The sequence below is a fragment of the Staurois parvus genome, unplaced genomic scaffold (assembly GCF_062004578.1).
Source record: "Staurois parvus isolate SC_StPar_1 unplaced genomic scaffold, SC_StPar_1.0 ptg001090l, whole genome shotgun sequence".
In the NCBI taxonomy this organism is placed as follows: domain Eukaryota; kingdom Metazoa; phylum Chordata; class Amphibia; order Anura; family Ranidae; genus Staurois; species Staurois parvus.
The window spans coordinates 914,738-935,234 of NW_028318886.1; the positions used below are offsets into that span (position 1 = coordinate 914,738).

General features: G+C 43.6%; 1 protein-coding gene across 1 annotated transcript in view; it reads right to left on the reverse strand.

The window, feature by feature from the left end:
• The window catches only part of PIWIL2 (piwi like RNA-mediated gene silencing 2), a 502,914-nt gene that overhangs the window by 281,970 nt on the left and 200,447 nt on the right, over positions 1-20,497 (reverse strand). The window contains exon 7 of the mRNA XM_089658746.1: positions 14,924-15,037. Within this exon, the coding sequence (XP_089514872.1) occupies positions 14,924-15,037 (114 nt within the window). The remainder of the gene's footprint in view (positions 1-14,923; positions 15,038-20,497) is intronic.

Consider the following 20,497-nt stretch of genomic DNA (forward strand, 5'->3'; position numbering starts at 1 on the left):
TGAGTGCCCTCAGGTGAAACTCGAAAAATTAGAATATCGTGCAAAAGTTCATTTATTTCAGTAATGCAACTTAAAATGTGAAACTAATATACGAGATAGACTCATTACATGCAAAGCAAGATAGTTGAAGCCGTGATTTGTCATAATTGTGATGATTATGGCTTACAGCTCATGAAAACCCCAAATCCACAATCTCAGAAACTTTGAATATTACATGCAATCAATAAAACAAGGATTGTACATAGAACAATATCAGACCTCTGAAAAGTATGAGCATGCATATGTACTCAGTACTTGGTTTGGGCCCCTTTTGCATCAACTACTACCTTAATGCAGCGTGGCATGGAAGCTATCAGCCTGTGGCACTGCTGAGGTGTTATGGAAGAACAAGATGCTTCAATAGCGGCCTTCAGATTTTCTGCATTGTTCCGTCTCATGTCTCATCTTTCTCTTGGCAATGCCCCATAGATTCTCAGGTCAGGCGAGTTTGCTGGCCAATCAAGCACAGTAATCCCACGGTCATTGAACCAGGTTTTGGTGCTTTTGGCAGTGTGGGCAGGTGCCAAGTCCTGCTGGAAAATGAAGTCAGCATCCCCATAAAGCTAGTCTGTGGAAGGAAGCATGAAGTGCTCCAAAATGTCCTGGTAGACGGCTGCGTTGACCCTGAACTTAATGAAGCACAGTGGACCAACACAAGCAGATGACATGGCTCCCCAAATCAACACAGACTGTGGAAACTTCACACTGGACTTCAAGCATCTTGCAGTGTGTGCTTCTCCATTCTTCCTCCATACTCTGGGTCCTTGGTTTCCAAATGAGATGCAAAAGTTGCTCTCATCAGAAAAAAGGACTTTGGACCACTGAGCAACAGACCAGGTCTGTTTTTCTTTAGCCCAGGTAAGACGCTTCTGACGTTGTTTGTTGTTCAGGAGCGGCTTGACAAGAGGAATACGACATTTGAACCCCATGTCCAGGATCCGTCTGTGTGTGGTGGCTCTTGATGCACTGACTCTAGCCTCAGTCCACTCCTTGTGAAAGTCCCCAACACTTTTGAATGGCCTTTTCCTGACAATCCTCTCTAGGCTGCGGTCATCCCTGCTGCTTGTGCACTTTTTTCTTCCACACATTTCCCTTCCACATAACTTTCTATTAATGTGCTTTGATACAGCACTTTCGGAACATCCAACTTGTTTTGCAATTGCCTTTTGAGGCTTTCCCTCCTTATGGTGTCAATGATGGTTTTCTGCACAACTGTCAGGTCAGCAGTCATTCCCATGATTGTGATTCCTACTGAACCAGGCAGAGACCATTTAAAGGCTCAGGAGCCCTTTGCAGGTGTTATGGCTTAATTAGCTGATTAGAGTGGGACACTTTAAGCCGAGAATATTGCACCTTTTCACAATATTCTAATTTTCTGAGATTGTAGATTTGGGGTTTTCATAAGCTGTAAGCCATAATCATCACAATTATGACAAATCACGGCTTCAACTATCTTGCTTTGCATGTAATGAGTATCTCATATATTAGTTTCACCTTTTAAGTTGCATTACTGAAATAAATGAACTTTTGCACGATATTCTAATTTTTTGAGTTTCACCTGTATATAGCGCCAACAGTTTGCGCAGTGCTTTACAAAATGTATATGGAACTGTTGAACAATTACGCGCAGTAATTTCATAGCATTTTAAAGTAGAACTATACACAAAACTTTTTTTCTCATTCTGGATAGAGTAAGGGAAGGTCATAACCCCTGTCAAGTTTATATTTTGCAATTTGTGCCCCAATGGGGAGAATTCCCTTCACTTCCTGTCTCAAAGCCAAAACAGGAAGTCAGAGGAAATCCCTGCAAACTAAGAGAATCCCTAGGGAACCCCCAGGCAAGCAAAATTAGTGTTCCCATTGGAAGATTTCCCTATCCTTTTTTCTGGGAACAACCAATAACACTGTTCAACAGGTAAAAAGTTTTGGGCATAAAATTAGCTAATCTTACATAATTTTGGGGTGCTGAAAACGAAAATGACCCTAAAAAATGCTGATTGGCTCTAGTTTCCATGATATATTCACCCATCTAATGACGTAAGCCATTCAAAATTATGATGCAACTTCAGCTGCATATTGCGCAATTGATACTGGTGACCAATAGAAAATTGCATGTATACTGAGATGATGCAATATTAGCCTTTAATTGCATCACTTCACTGCATAAAAGCTGCAGTATCTGTAGCTGATTGTAGTTCGACAGCGTCTTTACATTTCGTTTTATGCTTATATAGGCTACTCAGTAATGCCTCGAACTTGTGTGAATAAAGCAGATAATTTCTGCTATATCTGCGGTGAAATAACTTTTATCTCACAAAAAAGGAGGATAACAGGAATGATTAAGAAAGCCTACAACTTGTATTTTGGCTGCAAGATAGGAGACCAGGACAAGAGCTGGGCACCACATATATGCTGCAATTCTTGTGGGATGGCACTGGAGCAATGGTTGAATGGAAAAAAGGCATCTATGCCTTTCGCTGTGCCAATGATTTGGAGAGAGCCAACAGATCATGTTAGTAATTGTTACTTTTGTATGGTGCCTCCAACAAAAGGGCTAAATAAGAAGAAAAAGTTATCTGTGCACTATCCAAATATTCCATCGGCAATACGTCCAGTTCCTCATGGAGAGGGGCTACCAATTCCTAAAGCACCAGAATCCTTCGTGGTTGAGTCAAGTGAGGAAGAACCTGAAGCGTGTAGTCACGTGCAGTTGTAAGAGATAGCCCTTTCCTCGAATACAAGAGAAAAGCCAAGAGAAGCAAAACCGACACAAACTGAAGACAAAACTAGTGAGAATCCTAAGTATTAAAATGATTCAACTTAGCTTATGGCTATAATTTTTCTTGGTAATCCTATGCAATATATTATGCCATTTAGGCTTTGTTATGTAGTCAATATCACTTGCTTTATATTTGTGGAAAGACATCTATCTATATAATTATTGTGCATTATGTAGTCATTACGCCTATAGTAGAAAACTTTCCGTTTACAGAAAAACTAGAGCCAATTGACAAATTTCATTGTTATATTTGAACTCAGAATGTGAAATTCATTAAGAAATGGATCCTTTTGTTTCCAAAACTGGCAAAAAATAAAAATTTGTTGAACAGTGTAATTTGAGATTTCTTTTGCTTTCAGTTTTAATGATAGTGGTAAACAGGACAAATGGAGAGGGTGAATCTCTCTAACAGGGACAGAGACAAACAACTGACAGGGGTTCTAATCTTTCCCCACTCTATCAAAACTAAAGTTTTGCCTTTAGTTCGATTTTAAATAAGGTCATATGTCTGACCTATAAGTTATATTTTAGAACCACTGTTGTTTAGTCATTGTGTCTCCTCTGCGGTCCACCTTATATCACCCTAGGCTTGTTCTCAAGTGTGCACGCAGGAATTCATATTCATCTACCATCCTTCCCTGATCACCTAGGGTGGAGTACATGATTCCGGGTATGAGTGGTTACCCATTTATAGTGAGAATGAACTTACATTCCAGTTTTTAACATAGGATGCATATTTGATTATGCTTTCGGTATTCATTTGATTTTCCTCAATGTAGTTCTGCCTCGGAAAAGAGAAATCTTCCTGATGAGGCCAAACCGGGCGAAACATGTAGAAGTTCTTACTTGAGGCCTTTACATCAGACTGTACCATATAGTTAGCCAATCCAGGAAGAATGTCTGTGTTACGTGATGTTCTATCATTGATTGTAATAAAATGCTGTGATTTTGATAGTTTATATTTGTTCACTTGTTTAATGCAAACATGAGCATTATATATCTAGGGATGTGGTGCCTCTTGACCCAAAATATCTACTGACTTCTTTAAGTGGCTTTTCTGGCCTTGAGTAATGTTGGAATGATGGAGTCAGATACAATGGATATAAAAAGTCTACACACCCCTGATAAAATGTCAGGTTTCTGTGATGTAAAAAAAATGAGTCAAAAGATAAATAATTTCAGAACTTTTTCCACCTTTAATGTAACCTATAAACTGTACAACGCGTTGAACAACAATCTGCAATCTTTTAGGTGGAGGGAAGTAAAAATAAAAAACTAATATGGTTGAAGCCCCTTTTGATTTTATTACAGCACTCAGTCTTTTGGGCTACGACTCTACCAGCATGGCACATCTTCACTTGGCAAGATTTGCCCACTCTTCCTTGCAAAAACACTCCAAATCTGTCAGATTGTGAGGGCATCTCCTGTGCACAGCCCTCTTCAGATCACCAGACAGATTTTAAATTGGATTCAGGTCTGGGCTCTGGCTACGCCATTCCAAAACCTTATCTTCTTCTGGTGAAGCCATTCCTTTGTTGTTTTGGATGTATGCTTTGGGTCATCTTCATGCTGAAAGCAGAAGCCTGAAGGTTTTGTGACAATATTGACTGGTATTTGGAACTGGTAATAATTCCCTCTACCTTGACTAAGGCCCCAGTTCCAGCTGAAGAAAAACAGCTCCAAAGCATGATGCTGTCACCACCATGCTTCACTGTGGGTATGGTGTTCTTTTGGTGATGTGCAGTGTTGTTTTTGCGCCAAACATTTGTTTTGGAATTATGGCTAAAAAGTTCAACCTTGGTTTCATCAGACCTGAACACATTTTCCCACAAGCTTTTGGGAGACTTCAGATGTGCTTGTAAAATTTAGCCGGGCTTGGATGTTTTTCTTCATAATCAAAAGGCTTGCATCTTGCCACTCTACCCCATAGCCCAGACATATGAAGAATACAGGAGAATGTTGTCACATGTACCACACAGTCAGTTCTTGCCAGATATTCCTGCAGCTTCTTTAATGTTACTGTAGGCCTCTTGGCAGCCTCCCAGACCAGTTTTCTGCTCGTCTTTTCATCAATTTTGGAGGACGTCACTGTTGCGCCATATTTTCTCCACTTGATGACTGTCTTCACTGTGTTCCATGGTATATCTAATGCCTTTTGTACCCTTCTGCTGACATACCTTTTAACAATGAGATCTCTCTGATGCTTTGGAAGCTCTCTGCAGACCATGGTTTTTGCTGTAGGATGCGATTAAGAAAAAGTCAGGAAAGACCTAATAGAACAGCTGAACTTTATTTGGGGTTTATCAGAAGCACTTTAAATGATGGCGGGTGTGAACTGACTGTTTAATATGATTTTGAATGTGATTGCTTAATTCTGAACACAGCTACATCCCCAGTTATAAGAGGGTGTGCACACTTATGCATATAATTTACATTAAAGGTGGAAAAAGTTCTGAAATGATTTATCTTTTGTCTCACTTTTTTACATCACAGAAACCAGACATTTTAACAGTGGGGTGTAGACTTTTTATATCCACTGTATATCCCTGTTCTTCAAGACCTGAATTTCAACAGCTATGCTGGTAAAGCTAGTGACAAAGAAGCTAGAAGATACAGGGAGCCTTGGGAAAGCAGGTCTGGCCTGTTTGGGAGAGGCCAGGAGTCATTGCCTAAGAGTTTGACTAATGCAGGCCATAGATGGGTCGAAAATCGGCCGATTTTTCGGCCGAAAATAAAATCGGCCGATTTTCGGATCGTTAGTGGGCGATTTGGTCGGCCGTTTTTCGGTATTTTGGCCGTTTTTTTTTTCCGGTAAAGTTGGAAAAAAATCGGCCGATTTTGCCGATCGGCCGATTTTCGCGGCAATTAGTGGGCGAATCGGCCGATTTTTTACCGATAAAAAAACTGCGCATGAGCAGTGACCTGCAAGAGGAAGACAAAAAGAAGAAAAAGAAGAAGAGGAAGAGGATGAAGAAGAGGATGAAGAAGAAGAAGAGGATGAGGATGAAGAAGAAGAGGATGAGGATGAAGAAGAAGAAGAAGAGGATGAAGAAGAAGAAGAAGAGGATGAAGAAGAAGAAGAAGAGGATGAAGAAGAAGAAGAAGAGGATGAAGAAGAAGAAGAGGATGAGGATGATGATGATGAGGATGAGGATGAAGAAGAGGATGAGGATGAAGAAGAGGATGAGGATGAAGAAGAAGAAGAAGAAGAAGAAGAGGAGGAGGATGATGAAGAAGAAGAAGAGGATGATGAAGAAGAAGAAGAAGAAGAAGAAGAAGAGGATGAGGATGAGGAAGAAAATGAGGATGAGGATGAAGAAGAAGATGAGGATGAGGATGAAGAAGAAGAAGAGGAAGAAGAAGAGGATGAAGAAGAAGAAGAGGAAGAAGAAGAAGATGAAGAAGAAGAGGATGAGGATGAAGAAGAAGAGGATGAGGATGAAGAAGAAGAAGAAGAAGAGGATGATGAAGAAGAAGAAGAGGATGATGATGATGAAGAAGAAGAGGATGAGGATGAAGAAGAGGATGAGGATGAAAAAGAAGAAGAAGAAGAGGATGAGGATGAAGAAGAAGAAGATGAGGATGAAGAAGAGGATGAGGATGAAGAAGAGGATGAAGAAGAGGATGAGGATGAAGAAGAAGAAGAAGAAGAAGAGGATGAGGATGAAGAAGAAGAAGTAGGATGAAAATAAGAATAATTCCAGTCAAGCAAAAAGTGTCTCTGCAGAGAGCTCCGCTATTTCTGACAGTTCTCTGACAGTTCCTTGACATTTACAGCGGTTGAAACATTGTATCTATTTGTTTCCGAATAAAAACATCTGTATCCTAAATGGAAATAAATAGATACAATGTTTCAACCGCTGTAAATGTCAAGGAACTGTCAGAAATAGCAGAGCTCTCTTCAGGGACACTTTTTGCTGGCTGTAGAAGGGATGAAAATCGGCCGATTTTTTTTACCATTGATGGCAAAGTCGGCCGCTTGAACGACCGAATTTTCGTTTTTTAAAAGAAAAATCTGCCGTTTTTCTCCCCATCTATGGCCTGCATAAGTCTGTGTCTGGGCCAGTTTGGTACAACAGGAATCACATATTTCTTCTTATACTTTATTTTGTGGAGCAATAGAGAAAGAAGCATTGGATGCCAGTGCTTGAGGATCTTGGCAACTTGATGTTGTCCTATTTCTGACACAGGAGATTGAAGATATCAGGATGAAAGGACTATTCGCCTTAGTCAAGGCAATGGCAGCTGAAGAAAACAGGATTTGTTTGTTACCGTAAAGTCCCTTTCTATGAGTTGACGGACACAGCCTCTTCTTCTTTATCCATGACCAAACAGGGTTTTATAGCCGCCACCTACAGAAGTAGGACACTAAGCAGAAAGAAAAAAAAAAACTCAGCACCTCCTACGGGCAGTCCTCTCTGGGCATAAAACCCCCTCTGCTATAGGCCTCCAGTCAGTCACAAGCAATGTCAAAGGAGAAGACATCATAGAGGGGAGGGTGCTGTGTTCGTCAATGAACTCAGAGAAAGATTTTATGGTAACAACAAAAAATCCTGTTTTCTCTTACATTCATTGATGGACACAGCCTTCTCTTCTTTATCTATGACCAAAAAGGGATGTCCCCAAGCAGTGTCATAATAAGGGTGGGCACTTCAACTAAAGAAGAAAAACCCAGGACAACATGCCAACACTCTGAACCACCCCAGGGGGTGCCCAGAAATCCTAATCAGCCACTTGAAAACTTTATGGTCAAAACTAGCATCAGAAGCTGCTAACACATCAATTGTATAGAACGTGTGCACAGACTAACAGGTCGCCGTAGTGCAAGCTTGAGAAACAGTCACCTGATGTAAGAACACCCAGGAGGCACTAACTGCCTCGGTGAGGTGCGCAGTAAACAAGGAAGGGAGGTTGCCACCCCTCAATGACATATAGGCATATGTCTAAGGCGCAGGCACACAACCGTATGCCAAATCCAACAGTATTTCCAGAAGAGGTTGTCAGGCCTGCCTTTGGACTATACGTGAGTAAAAAGGGTGAATCAGACCCCAGAAAAGCAGCCATCACAGAAAGGTACATGAGAATCACATGAACCGCAGCCTGGGAGTGCAGAGCCACCTCCTTAGGGTGCGATGGTTGAGGACACATAGAAAGAAGGATAATGTCCACATCAAAGTAAAACTCAAGCACCATCTTCAGAAGAAAAGAAAGGGAAGGTCTAAGTACCACCCAGTCCTTGTGCAAAAAAAAGGTAAGGCGACTTACAGGACAAAGCCACCACTCAGACACCCTCCAAGCCAAAAAGATAGCTACTAGGAAGGCAGCTCTTTGCCACAGTGTAAGTAAAGGAATATCCCAAATGCTCCCAAAGGGAAGCTTGCGAAAAGATGACAGTATCAAACTCAATTCCCACGGGGGCAACAGAGAGCGCACAGGTAAAACCATATGACGACTTAACCCTTGTTCATGCTTAAGGTAAGTTCTAAACTGTGCCACATTGGAAAAAGACTAACAACTAAGCCACCGAGAATGAGCAAGGGTGTAACCCCAGAGCTTCTCACCAAAAGATATAAGCCATCCAGGTGCGTTGATAAACCTTCCAGGAGGTAGACTTATGAGCCTTTAACATAGTTGGACTCACAGAGCCAGACAACCCTCTGTCCTTCAAAACAGAAGGTCCGAAGAGGTAGCCTCCAAGGAGCATTTGCCACATCGGCATACCATGGACGGCGAGACCAGTCAAGAGTCACCAGGATAACTGGGATCCGTTCACTCTATCCTGTGTAGTAGACAAGGATTCAGCTGGAGGGGCGGAAAGGCGCAGTGCAGATTGTACTGATCCCACAATGCCACTAGCGGCTCCGTTGTGTCCGCCAGAGGATCTAATTAACTTGCCACGAACCTTGGACCCTTCCTTTTGAGGCAGGACGCCGAAAGATCCACATCTGCCATTCTCCAGGGAAAGCAGAGCTGATGGAACACATGCCCTGAGTCAGAATCCAGCAGCTAAGATAATCTGCTGTCCAGTTTTTGAATATGTACGGAGGACCTAGCCAGAATAAACCTTTCCGCCCATCACAGGAGATGTCTTCAGTGCCACTGTTGCACTTCTCGTGCCCCCCTGATGATTGACATACGCCACCACAGTGGCATTGTTCAACTTGATTCAGATCGACAGACCCCATAGGCGACCCATCCAATGTGTCAATGACAACCTGAGTGCCTGAAGCACCAGGACATTGATGCAGTCAACCTTCCTCAGGAGTTCAATGACCTCGAGCAGAATCCAGTCCCATAGCTTCTCATTAGCCTAACAGACTGACATCAAGCCTAACCACAGCCCATTGAAGAGGAAGGAAAGACTTCCCGTTTCGAAGATCCAGAGACCAAAACCACCAGAGGAGAAATGCTCTTGTCAACCAGACCAGGTGAATTAAAAGACCAGAGCTTCAATAGTTTGTTTGTTTGAAGGTAACAGCTTGGCCTGCTCAAAATCAAGAATCAGCCTCAGATACTCCAAGCACTTGTATGGCGTTAACACAGACTTTCTGAAGGGCAGGATCCACTCAAAGTCCTGTAGAGAACGCATGGTATTCTCCACACTGTCCAGCACAAATGAGCAGAACTTTGCACGCAGGAGCAAGTCATCCAGATAGCTGATCATATTGATCTCGGTGCCTTAGCAAGGCCAGAACAAGGGACAAGACCTTCGTAAACACACCCAGGAAGTAGAGGCCAGGCCAAAAGGGCAGTGCTACAAGTTGGAAGCATGCATCCACGATAGCAAATTGTAGGAAACAATTATGCCATTCATAGATGGGAAGGAGCAGGTAAACGTCTTGATTACTTTAGATGTCAGAAAGTTCCCCTGGTGAAGGGAGGCCCTCATTGAACAAATGGATCAAATTTTGCATTTATGAACCCGCCCAAAAGGTATGCAGGTCCTTGAAGTCCTGAATCGCACAAACCCCGTCTGTCTTGGGAACTGTGAACAGGTTTGAGTAAAACTCCTGTACTCTGACTCTGGCACCGGAACAATCAATCCTGAAAAGGAGCAGATCCAACACAGCCTAGTACAGGGCCTGCAGATGGGTCAGAGTAAGCTGCAGATTGGATGGAAAGACCTGTAGGCGGAAAATAAATTATATTCTAGTTTTTAGCCTGTAAGAATATTCTCAAGGATCCACTTGTCAGGAATGGAAGTTCCTGTGCTTGGAAACCAGCGCAGGCAATTACCTACCCTGGAAATGGATGGGGCCAAACCTTCATGTTGATGAGGGCTTATCCGCAGACTTAGAGGGCTTCTGAGGCCAGGGGAGCTTGACACAATCAGCAGGAGCCTTAAAAGGGTTTGGGTCCCTTTGCTGAGGACCGAGAGGAGCGGAAAAACTGCTCCTGACAAGACTAGTTGGCGGACCACTCATGCGACCCGCAAGATACCCAACAACGTCAGCCCAGGGAACACCAAAGGGACAAGCATCCAGGAAGGATAATTTCTGCAGGGCATGCCAGACTCCCGGGCAGTGGAAAAGGAGAGAGTGGTCAGAAAGGGGACTGCAAGAGATGCATCACATGTAGACAGCGGACCTTGGGCCAACAGGTCCATCAGTGCCACATAGACCAGGGGCCCCAGAACCCGACACCATTCAGTCAGAACATCGTGGGCCACTGAAAAGCATCCAACCTAGGGGCAACTCAGGTCGCAGTGCCAAACTTGCAATAGCCTGCATCCAGTGAAGGACCAGTCTGCTGCACTGTCAACAGGATCTCAGGGAGTAACCCCCACAAGTAACATGGCTGTTTTTCCCCAACTAAAGGGATCAAGCATGCAACGCTGGTAAACTAGTCCACCTCCATAGAAGGGCCCCACAACCGCCGGGCGCACCCCAAGGTCTTCGGAATCAACGCCCGTTCCAGTTTTAGTAGAGAACCTAGCAGACACGCAAGGCACCAAAGGAGCCAGCCACTGCTTCTGAAGTCCCAAATGTGGAGGTAACCAGTGTCCATCGCTACTCGAGCACAGTGGCAAGGAAATATTCCCCTCCACAAGCCAAGTGCCCACAGAAAGACCTAAATACTGTTCGCTGTGCAAAGCAAGCTACACACGGAAATCAGTGGGCTGGTACTGAACCAGCATAAGCCCCAACCTTGCACCAGTTCTGACCTTGAACTCACAGCACAAGAGAGGTAGATTTTGCCCGTCAGCAAAAAACAAAGAGGCCGCAAGGAGGTCATGCAGAGTGACCCAGTGTGTGGGGAAGGAGTGGGCGACTGAATGGCATTAAAGCTGTCAATAGTACCCTCCAGTTGTTGTTTGGGGAGGTGAGAGGAAAACGGTCGCCTCCCCCGTAGCCATCACTCGGGATATGGGAAGGGAGGGAAGCTGCCCTCAGCCAAAATGGCTGCCGCCCTATCTCTACTGTCTCATCCACTATAGAGAGGACGCTGGCCTGACATCTGCTACCGCCTCAGGAACAGTGCGCAAGTGAAAATTAAAAAAAAAAGGGGGGGGTACCCATAGTTAAAATGGCAGACTAAGAGCACTCCTGGCTAGACTACAAATCCCCGGCCTAAAGTGGCAGGCTGCTCCGGCGGGGCGAGTGGCATTACCCAAGCTAGGAGAAGACTAGACCAACAACTGCAAGGAGCACTCGTGCCTCTAACGCATCTGGGGAAGGAAGGGGGGGCATACACTTTTCAATCCATTGCAGCATGCGGGTAAGGCTCCCATGACAGATTCTCCTCTCCACCGAAGTGGGGGGGCTGTCGGCAAGGGGCAACACTGACACAGACTGATTATATGTGTCCCTGAGACACGTTCACCTTGCTGGCCACCCTGAGACTGGGGTGCCCATTGCATTAAATTATCCAGGCAAAAAAAGACATTTCCAAACTGCTGAGACACCAGGCTGAAATGACTGGAGGCCTATAGCAGAGAGGGGGTTTTATGCCCAGAGAGGACTGCCCATAGGAGGTACCAAGTAAAAACCCTGATAAAGAAGAAGAGACTGTGTCCGTCAATGAACATAAGAAAAATCTGCCTTACCATTGTCCACACCCTGGATGTGAACAATAACAGTTTCTAGGCAGTGTATTTCTGTCAAAGCGGTGATAAGACCTACTTCCTTCAAGGCTGCCTGACTCCTGGCATCCCGGATGCTGGATGTAGATACTTGGAATGTAGACTTGGAGATTTTTTTTGCCCCAAGTTTCCAGTAGTCGTTAGTTACACAGAGATCAGTGATGCACCTCTGCTGAAAGTTAAACCAACTAGGATTTTTTTTTTTTTTTTAAAAATTCTGTCGCACTTAGAGTTCAGCTGCCACAATGACAAACACAACACAGATCTCCAAAGAGGAGCTAGAAGAACTAAGAGGCCTTTGCTAAGGTTGAGAAAATGAGACCCTGAATGGTGACACTAGAGATCTAAAGTAGAAAGAAATCGAGAGCACTGGAGGACGTCCCACAAGAGCATTCATTTTTGCCTGAGCAGAAGTGGAGTACAATAAAGCTGGTTGAGACTCAAAAAGCCATATGATTATATGGTCAAAACCCTCTGGTGAATGGAGAGTACACAAAAGAAAGGTAGTTGCTATTTTCACTCTGAAGGTGAATGATTTGTTAATCACTAGCCTTCCTGAAGATTTACCCCCCTTCCTAACCAGGCCATTTATTGCGTTAAGGCGCTGTGTTAATTTAACTGACAATTGCGTGGTCATGCAACGCTGCCCCAAATTATTATTATTATTATACAGTATTTAAAAGCGCTAAAAGGTTTGCTCAGCGCTGTACATTATAGTGGGGGACAGTACATGAGACAATACAGTAACAATACAATACACGAGGGGGTCAAGGGCCCTGCTCTTTCGAGCTTACAATCTAGGAGGGAGGGGATAGTGGTACAGGAGGAAGTGGCTGTGGGGGATGGAGTGGTAGGAGGAGATCGGCTGTTAGGTGAGGGCGGGGTAGGCTTCCCTGAAGAGATGGGTTTTCAGGGTGCGCCTAAAGGTGAGGAGGGTAGGTGACAGTCTGATGGATTGGGGTAGTGAGTTCCAGAGGATGAGGGAAGTCCTGGAGAAGTCCTGCAGTCGGGCGTGGGAGGTGGAGACCAGGGAGCTAGAAAGTAGGAGGTCTTGTGAGGAGCGATGATTACGGGTAGGGTGGTATTTGGGTATCAGGTCGGTGAGGTAGTTTGGGGCAGCATTATGAATGGCTTTGTATGTCTGTGTTAGTAGTTTGAATTTAATGCGTTGGGCAATCGGGAGCCAGTGGAGGGAATGACAGAGGGGGGTGGCAGATGCGGAGCGGTTGGTAAGGTAGATGAGTCTGGCCGCTGAGTTCAGGATAGACTGAAGCGGGGATAGTCTGCGACGAGGTGCGCCGGTGAGAAGGGAGTTGGAGTAGTCCAGACGTGAGATAATAAGGGAGTGAACGAGTAGTTTAGTAGTGTCTGGGGTTAGGAACGAACGTATTTTGGAGATGTTGCGGAGGTGGAGCCTGCATGAGTTTGCCAACGATTGGACATGGGGTTGGAAGGACAGGTTTGAGTCTAGTGGGGTGGGACTGATGGTGGTGTTGTTGGTCATGATCAGAAGCTCGGTTTTGGAAAGGTTTAAATTAAATTTACGTCCTTTTTTTTCCCACAATTTGAGCTTTTTTTGGTGTTTTTTTTCCCCTCTGCATTTTTTATTTTTTGCGCTATTAAAAAAAAAAAAAAGGCCAACAATTTTGAGAAACAATATTTTTTAATTTTTGCTATTAAACATGTCCAGTAAAAAAATAAAAAAAAATTAAAATTTCATCATAAATTTAAGCCAAAATGTATTCTGCTAAGTCTTTGCTAAAAAAAAAATGCCAATACGTGTAAATTACTTGGTTTACGTGAAAGTTATAGCGTTGGCTATAAATGGCGGTATAGATACTGGACTTTTTATTACTAAAAGTTGGCGGCGGTCAGTGACTAATATCGGAGATGCTCGGTAATCACTGTCACTGGGCGCCGGTGGGTAATCGCCAGCTGGGACCCGGTGACTGACAGCTGCGGCTGGCAGCGCACCCCCTACCCGGAAATGCAAAATCACACACATATATATATATATATATATATATATACATACACACACACACACACACACATGATTTTGAGCACCCCTGCTGCTCTGTAGCAGTGTATCTGCTATAGGGCGCGGGAAAGCGGTTAAAGACTACACGACTTGTGAAGTAGCAGTAGAGCAGAAGAAGTAACTTCACAAAGGACAGTTTTGAGAGCACATTTATGTTTGTTATACTGGAACACTGTGTTTACTACAAGTTTTGGGTGTTGTATATGGTATAATACCATAAATTAAAATTGGGACAGCTGACATTTTTTATTTTAGCATGTCAGCATCAGAACTGGACAAAGTGGTCAAGTCTGACGAATTACATCCTCTTTTACACATTGTGTGGATGGCCAGGTGTGTGTGCTTCACTTACCCGGTGAAGAGATGGCACAAGGATGAACTATGGGAAGAAAGCAAGTCAACAGAGGCAATGTGATGCTTTGGGCAATTTTCTAATGGAAAATCTTGGGTCCGGCCGTTCAAGTGAATGTTAGTTTGAAACATACCGTCTACCTAAACATTGTTGCTGTTCAAGTACAACCCTTCATGGAAACAGTATTCCCTGATGGCAGTGGCCTCTTTCAACAGGATAATGCACCCTTCAATACTGCAAAAATGGTTCAAGAATGGTTTGAGGAACATGAGTTTGAGATGTTGAGCTACCTCCAAATTCTCCAGATCTCAATCCAATTGAGCATTTATGGGCTGTGCTAAAAGAACAAGTCTGATCCATGGAGACACCTCCTTGCAACATACAGGAATTAAAGGATCTGCTACTGATGGCTTGGTGCCAGACACTACATAATACCTTCAGAGGTATAGTTGAGTTGGTGCCTTGATCGGTCAGGGCTGTTAAGGCAGCAAAAGGGGGACATACTCTTAATTAGGTGGGTGGTCATAATGTTATAGTAGGTTATCATACTGTTATGGTTGATAGGTGTATATGACTGAATAAGCATTGTATATAAAATGAACTGCCAAATCTTGTGCAATATTAACTTACATAATGTCAAGCACAGAGTCATTTCGGATAATCTTGTGGGTGATATCCGCTATAAGAAACAGACCGCCATCTGTCCTGCGTATGCTAGCTGAATATCCTGGCCACACCTGCAATCTAAAAAATACTATACATTAGAAACTAACAAAAAGATGCCAGAACCCAACAGAAAACAGTGATTTTATAAATGGATGTACAGAATTTGACTTACAAGGAATAGCTTTTTTAAATATTTCTTAGATATATATGTGAATAATATTGGCTTAATGTAAAACAAAATTTCTGACTTGCTAGCAAAACCCATTTCTGGGAAAACAGTATGGGAGACAGGCTCTTTAACCACTTGCCTACAGGGCACTTATACCCCCTTCCTACCCAAGCCAATTTTCAGCTTTCAGCGCTGTCACACTTTGAATGACAATTGCACCGTCGTGCAACACTGTACCCATATGAAATTTATATCATTTTTTGAGACAGATAGAGCTTTCTTTTGGTGGTATTTAATCACCTCTGGGTTTTTTATTTTTTGCAAAACAAACCAAAAACTGAAATTTAAAAAAAAAAAAAAAAGTTTTTTCTTAGTTTCTGTTATAACATTTTGTAAATAAGTGATTTTTATCCTTCACTGATGTGCGCTAATGAGGCTGCAGTGATGGGCACTGATAGGCTGCACTAATGGGCATTGATGAGGAAGCACTGGTAGGTGGCACTGATGGGCATTGACAGGCATCACTGATGGGCACTGATAGGTGGCACTGACTGGCAATGTTAGGCAGCACTGAGGCAGCACTGGTGGGCACTGACTGGCGGCACTGATAGGTGGCACTGACTGGCAGCACTGATAGGTGGCACTGACTGGCAGCACTGATGGGCACTGATATGTGGCATTGATGGGCACTGCTAGGAGGCATTGATGAGCACTGACAGCTGGCATTGATGGACACTGACAGGTGGCACTGATGGGGCTACACTGATCATTAGTGCCCTGATGATCAGTGTACATGTCCCCTCTGAGGATTGTCGATTACAGGCTCTACTCTTCTCACGAGCTGTCAGCGTGACAGCTCGTGAGGAGAGAAATGACGATAACCGACATTTCCGCATTTACATGCGATCAGCTGTGATTGGACACAGCTGATCAAATGACAGAGCCGATGTCTTTAGCTCTTTCCGTTGATCGGTGATCCGCTGTGTCCAAGGGACACAGCACACCACCAATCGCCAAACTGCACACCCCTGGAGGCGTTCACGCTCGGTTACATTGGGAGGACGTCATATGACGTCCTCGCAGAACGGGAGAACGTTGCGCTGGTCATTTCCTTATATGGCGGGCGGCGGTTAAGCATTATGACTGGGTTATATGATGCTACATTCAGGTGACTGAATACCAGCAAAGAAATAAGGCTGCAGGGACACCTCCCTATATAACCCTTCTCACTGGTAAGTCAAAAAACCTATTTTCCTAGTAGTAAAGTACATGACACAGACTTATTCATTATGACAGACATCCACAGCGGTCCTACTGGGGGTGGGCAACACAGTAATAAAGCCAACAGACCCATATAAGAAACTGATCTAGAAGGCTTGACAGACAAAAGTGATGTTGGTGTGGGACTCTCCCCTGCCAGAATTGGCTGCGAACGTTGATTGGATATTGTTTTTCCAGCATGTCCCTTCATTAAAAGCGGGTCGTTAAACTGCCTTCTGTCAAACAGACAGCTGTACACTGACCGAAAGTCGGCCAGTTCTGGCCAGTGTGTATCCAGCTTTAACCGCTCTCAGGTACAGGTCAAAGCACCCTCACTAAACAAATGAACAGGAACACAGGGGGTGGTCCATGCCCAGGCTCAGTTAAAGCTGCCAGTGTGTGTGCATCCTAAAAAAGGCTCTTTACAAGATGAGGCCACTAACTCAGACACCCTCCACTCAGAGGTAATAGCGAGAAAAGCTACCTTACAAGTAATGTCAGATGGGAATATCCCCACACATGGACAGAAATGTTAGCCATGTCCTGATAAAAGTTAAGGTCAAGATATGTACTTGAGTGGTGCTTTAAAAAAAAAAAAAAAAAAAAAGCTAACCAGGTTGGAGAAAAGAGAACTGTCCAATGGAGTACTTTCCAGTATGATAGTTCCCTGACTCAAACAAATTGAAACAGGCCTTCCAGGTTGTGATGGTAGGCTTTACAAAAATGCCTTCCCTCAGGACCATAGCTTTAACAGTCATACCATTAACACCAGCAACCCAGAAGGATGGAAAACTGGGCCTTAGGACAAAAGGCCTGGACAATCGAGAAGGTCCCACTTGGCGTCTGCAAGACGTCTGTATGTCTGGGTACCACGCCCTACTGAGCCAATTTGGTGTGATGAGAATCACCAGAATGTCCTCAATCTCAATCCTGCATAGTAGACCAGGAAGAATCAAAGAGGCAGTAAGGAATAAATAAGTCTGAAGTGGTCCCAAGACATCACCAGAGCATCCACTGCAAACGCCCTGAGGGCAACTGGTGTCAAACCTATCCAGTTTGTTGCTGAGTGTGAACAACAGAGGATTCGCGTCTGGAATCTTACACTTATTAAAGAGGGCAAAAAAAATCTCCAGATGGAAAGTCCCGTCCCCCGGTTCCAGACACTGAAGGCTGAGGAAATTTGCCTTGCCAATTTTCTATACCTGGGAAGGCAGGAAGACAGGGCCAGAATGAGAAGTTCTGCCCGAGAGGATCAAGTCCACTTCCATCTTAGTGGCACAACCTCTGGTGTTTTTTTGATCACTGATGTAGGGTACAGTAATGGCACTGTCTGCCTGGATTACCATTTGGTGTTCTCAAAATATAGTCTAGCTTACAGAGACAACCGAATTTTGCTGAGTCTTAAAATGCGGATTAGAAAGTGAGCCTCGCCAGACAACCAAGCTCCCTGCACTTAGAGGATGTCAGGGACTGCTCGCCAGCCTGCTAGGCTGGCATGCAATGGAAGAACCTTCCAACATAAAGTTGAGCTTCAATGGTGTGGACTAAGACTGAGTGTACAGCACAGCCTAAGGGCGAAAGACCTCAGACTAAAGGGACAGAGGTTTATCCTGATACTGGAAGACTCTGGATAGGGCCATTTTTAATGTCAAGCCCATGTACTCCAAGCAGATCCATTGATGACTTCCTCTGACTGAGGAACCAATTATAGCTCTTCAGAATCTGCACTGTCTATTAAACACTGGCTACCAGGGACAGGAGGGACTGCTCCTTTAAAAATGGTTGTCCAGGTACCCCACAACACAAAGCAGAGCCAGTGAAAGCAGGTTGGTGAAAAACCGAGGAGGCGGCATACCAAAGAGAAATGCAACAAACTAGTAATGCAGATCGCCAACAAAATTCAGGTTAACGGAAATATGGCAATGAGTAAGCATACTGGATACTTATTGAGGCCAGAATATCCTCCAAAAGAATAGGGGTATTGACTGACCTGGCAGGTTACGTGCAGAACTTTTGTACCAGTAAGAACAAATTGAAAGTCTTCAGATCCAAAACAGGCAGGATTCCTTTTTTCTGTTTAGTAACTGTCAAAATGTTGACATAGAAACCTAGAAAATGTTCTTCTGTTGGTACAGGGTTAATGACCCTTTGAGACAAGAACTGCTGGACAGCAGCAAGCAGATCTCTCAGATGAGACAGAGAAGTAGACAAGTTTGACAGCAGAAAGCAGAAAGGAGGAAGAGTGTGAAACTCCACTTTGTAGCCCTCGAAGTGACATTCTAGATTCAGGAGACTCAGATTTTCTGGAACAAGAAAGATGTTCATCACTTTTAGAAGTGGGGGCACCAAATCACTGGGAAAAAGACTTGGGATTAGTCCTGGCTGGTTTGGACAGCCATGTCTTCTTACAAAAGTGTATTCAAGTTTTAGACTTGGCATTGGAAGACTAGGAGGGATGAAAGGAACTGTTCCTAACCTCAGAAGTGCTGAAGTCTTACTGGTAGAGGCACAAGTAAAGGAAGGACCAAAAAGAGAACTTATTCAAGTAGGGATAAAACAGAGGTTTGCTTTCAAAGGGCAAACACACAAGGTGTTTCTTGCACAGAAGCTCAGCCGACCAGCATGAACCACTTCCTTTCCAGACACTTTTACCCCCTTCCTGTCCAGGGCAATTTTCAGCTTTCAGCGCTATCACACTTTGAATGACAATTGCGCGGTCATGCAATACTGTACCCATATGAATTTTTTACCATTTTTTTGAGACAGATAAAGCTTTATTTTGGTGGTATTTATTCACCGCTGGGATTTTTTTTTTTTTTGCTATGTAAATGAAAAAGTCCAAAAATTTTGAGAAAAGTGTTTTTCTTATAAAATTTTGCAAATAAATCTTTCATCATAAATCTTGACCAAAATGTATTCCGTTATATTTTTAGAAAAAAAAAATAAGCCAAATTAGTTTATAACCAAAAATTACAATTTTTAAACATTATTTTTACATTTTTATTTTTTTACATTATTATTTATGTTTTTTTTTTTACATACTGTCACCCTAGCAGTACAGTGTCACATTGGTGACACTGTACTACTTGTGGGGGGTGATGAAGATTTTTTTTTTTTTTAACAGTGATTGCTTTTACACCCATATAGGATGTAAAAGCAATAATTTCTCTTTCGCTTTTTCTGCATTCTTGCAGCCATTGAGAAATACTGAGTGAGCTGTGATTGGTCACACCTTGTCACATGATACAAGGCTGTTGTGAATAGCCTTGTACCATGTGACCTCTGTGATCATTCACAGATTTCACACGTAGTAAGCAACGATGTCACAAGTGACATCTTGCTTACTACTTTGCATGTGATCACACATGATCGGGACCGAGGTCCCGTCCGACAATCGGTGTTTCACTGTGTCCGGAGGACACAGCAGGCACCGGATCGCGGTACTGCACGCTCCCAGGGAGTGCGCAGAGCTCTAAAAGGCGGGTGCCGTTTATGAACGGCAAACCGCCCCTAGAGTGCCACCGCCCTGCCGTTTATGAACAGCAGGCGGACGGCAAGTGGTTAAGCCAAAGAATCCTATGCATATGGATGAAGAGAAAACTCATCCTGGAGATTTGAAAACTGTATCTGCTAAGCCAGTCATTCAAATGCGTAAGACGTAACTATATGTGAAGCCAGGCATCCATTAGGATGGGTGCACAAATAAAAACTATGCTTGTATATATTAAAGTTTGGGAGCAGCTCATCCACCCACTCATGGGCTGCCAAATAATAATAGTACTATAACATCTGTGCTTTCAATTACACACAAATACACATCAGATCGAGAACTTATTGGAAACGTTAGACCTATATTTCTGAAACTCTATAAATGCTTGCGTTACAGCCTCCCGATAATCCGTTCACCCATAGCAATCTCCTCATGCTGATCCACCTCCTCCTATCTCTTTGATCCCTCTTGGGCCTCAAAGCAGCACTGTTTAAAAGGATTGCAGCTTCAAATCACCTTGGACTTTCAACCTCTTTTCCAGTATATCAGGCAGGAAGTTGATACACGGTCACAGAGTTTAAAAAAAAAAAAAAAAGCAGAGTAAATCTGATCTTTTTAA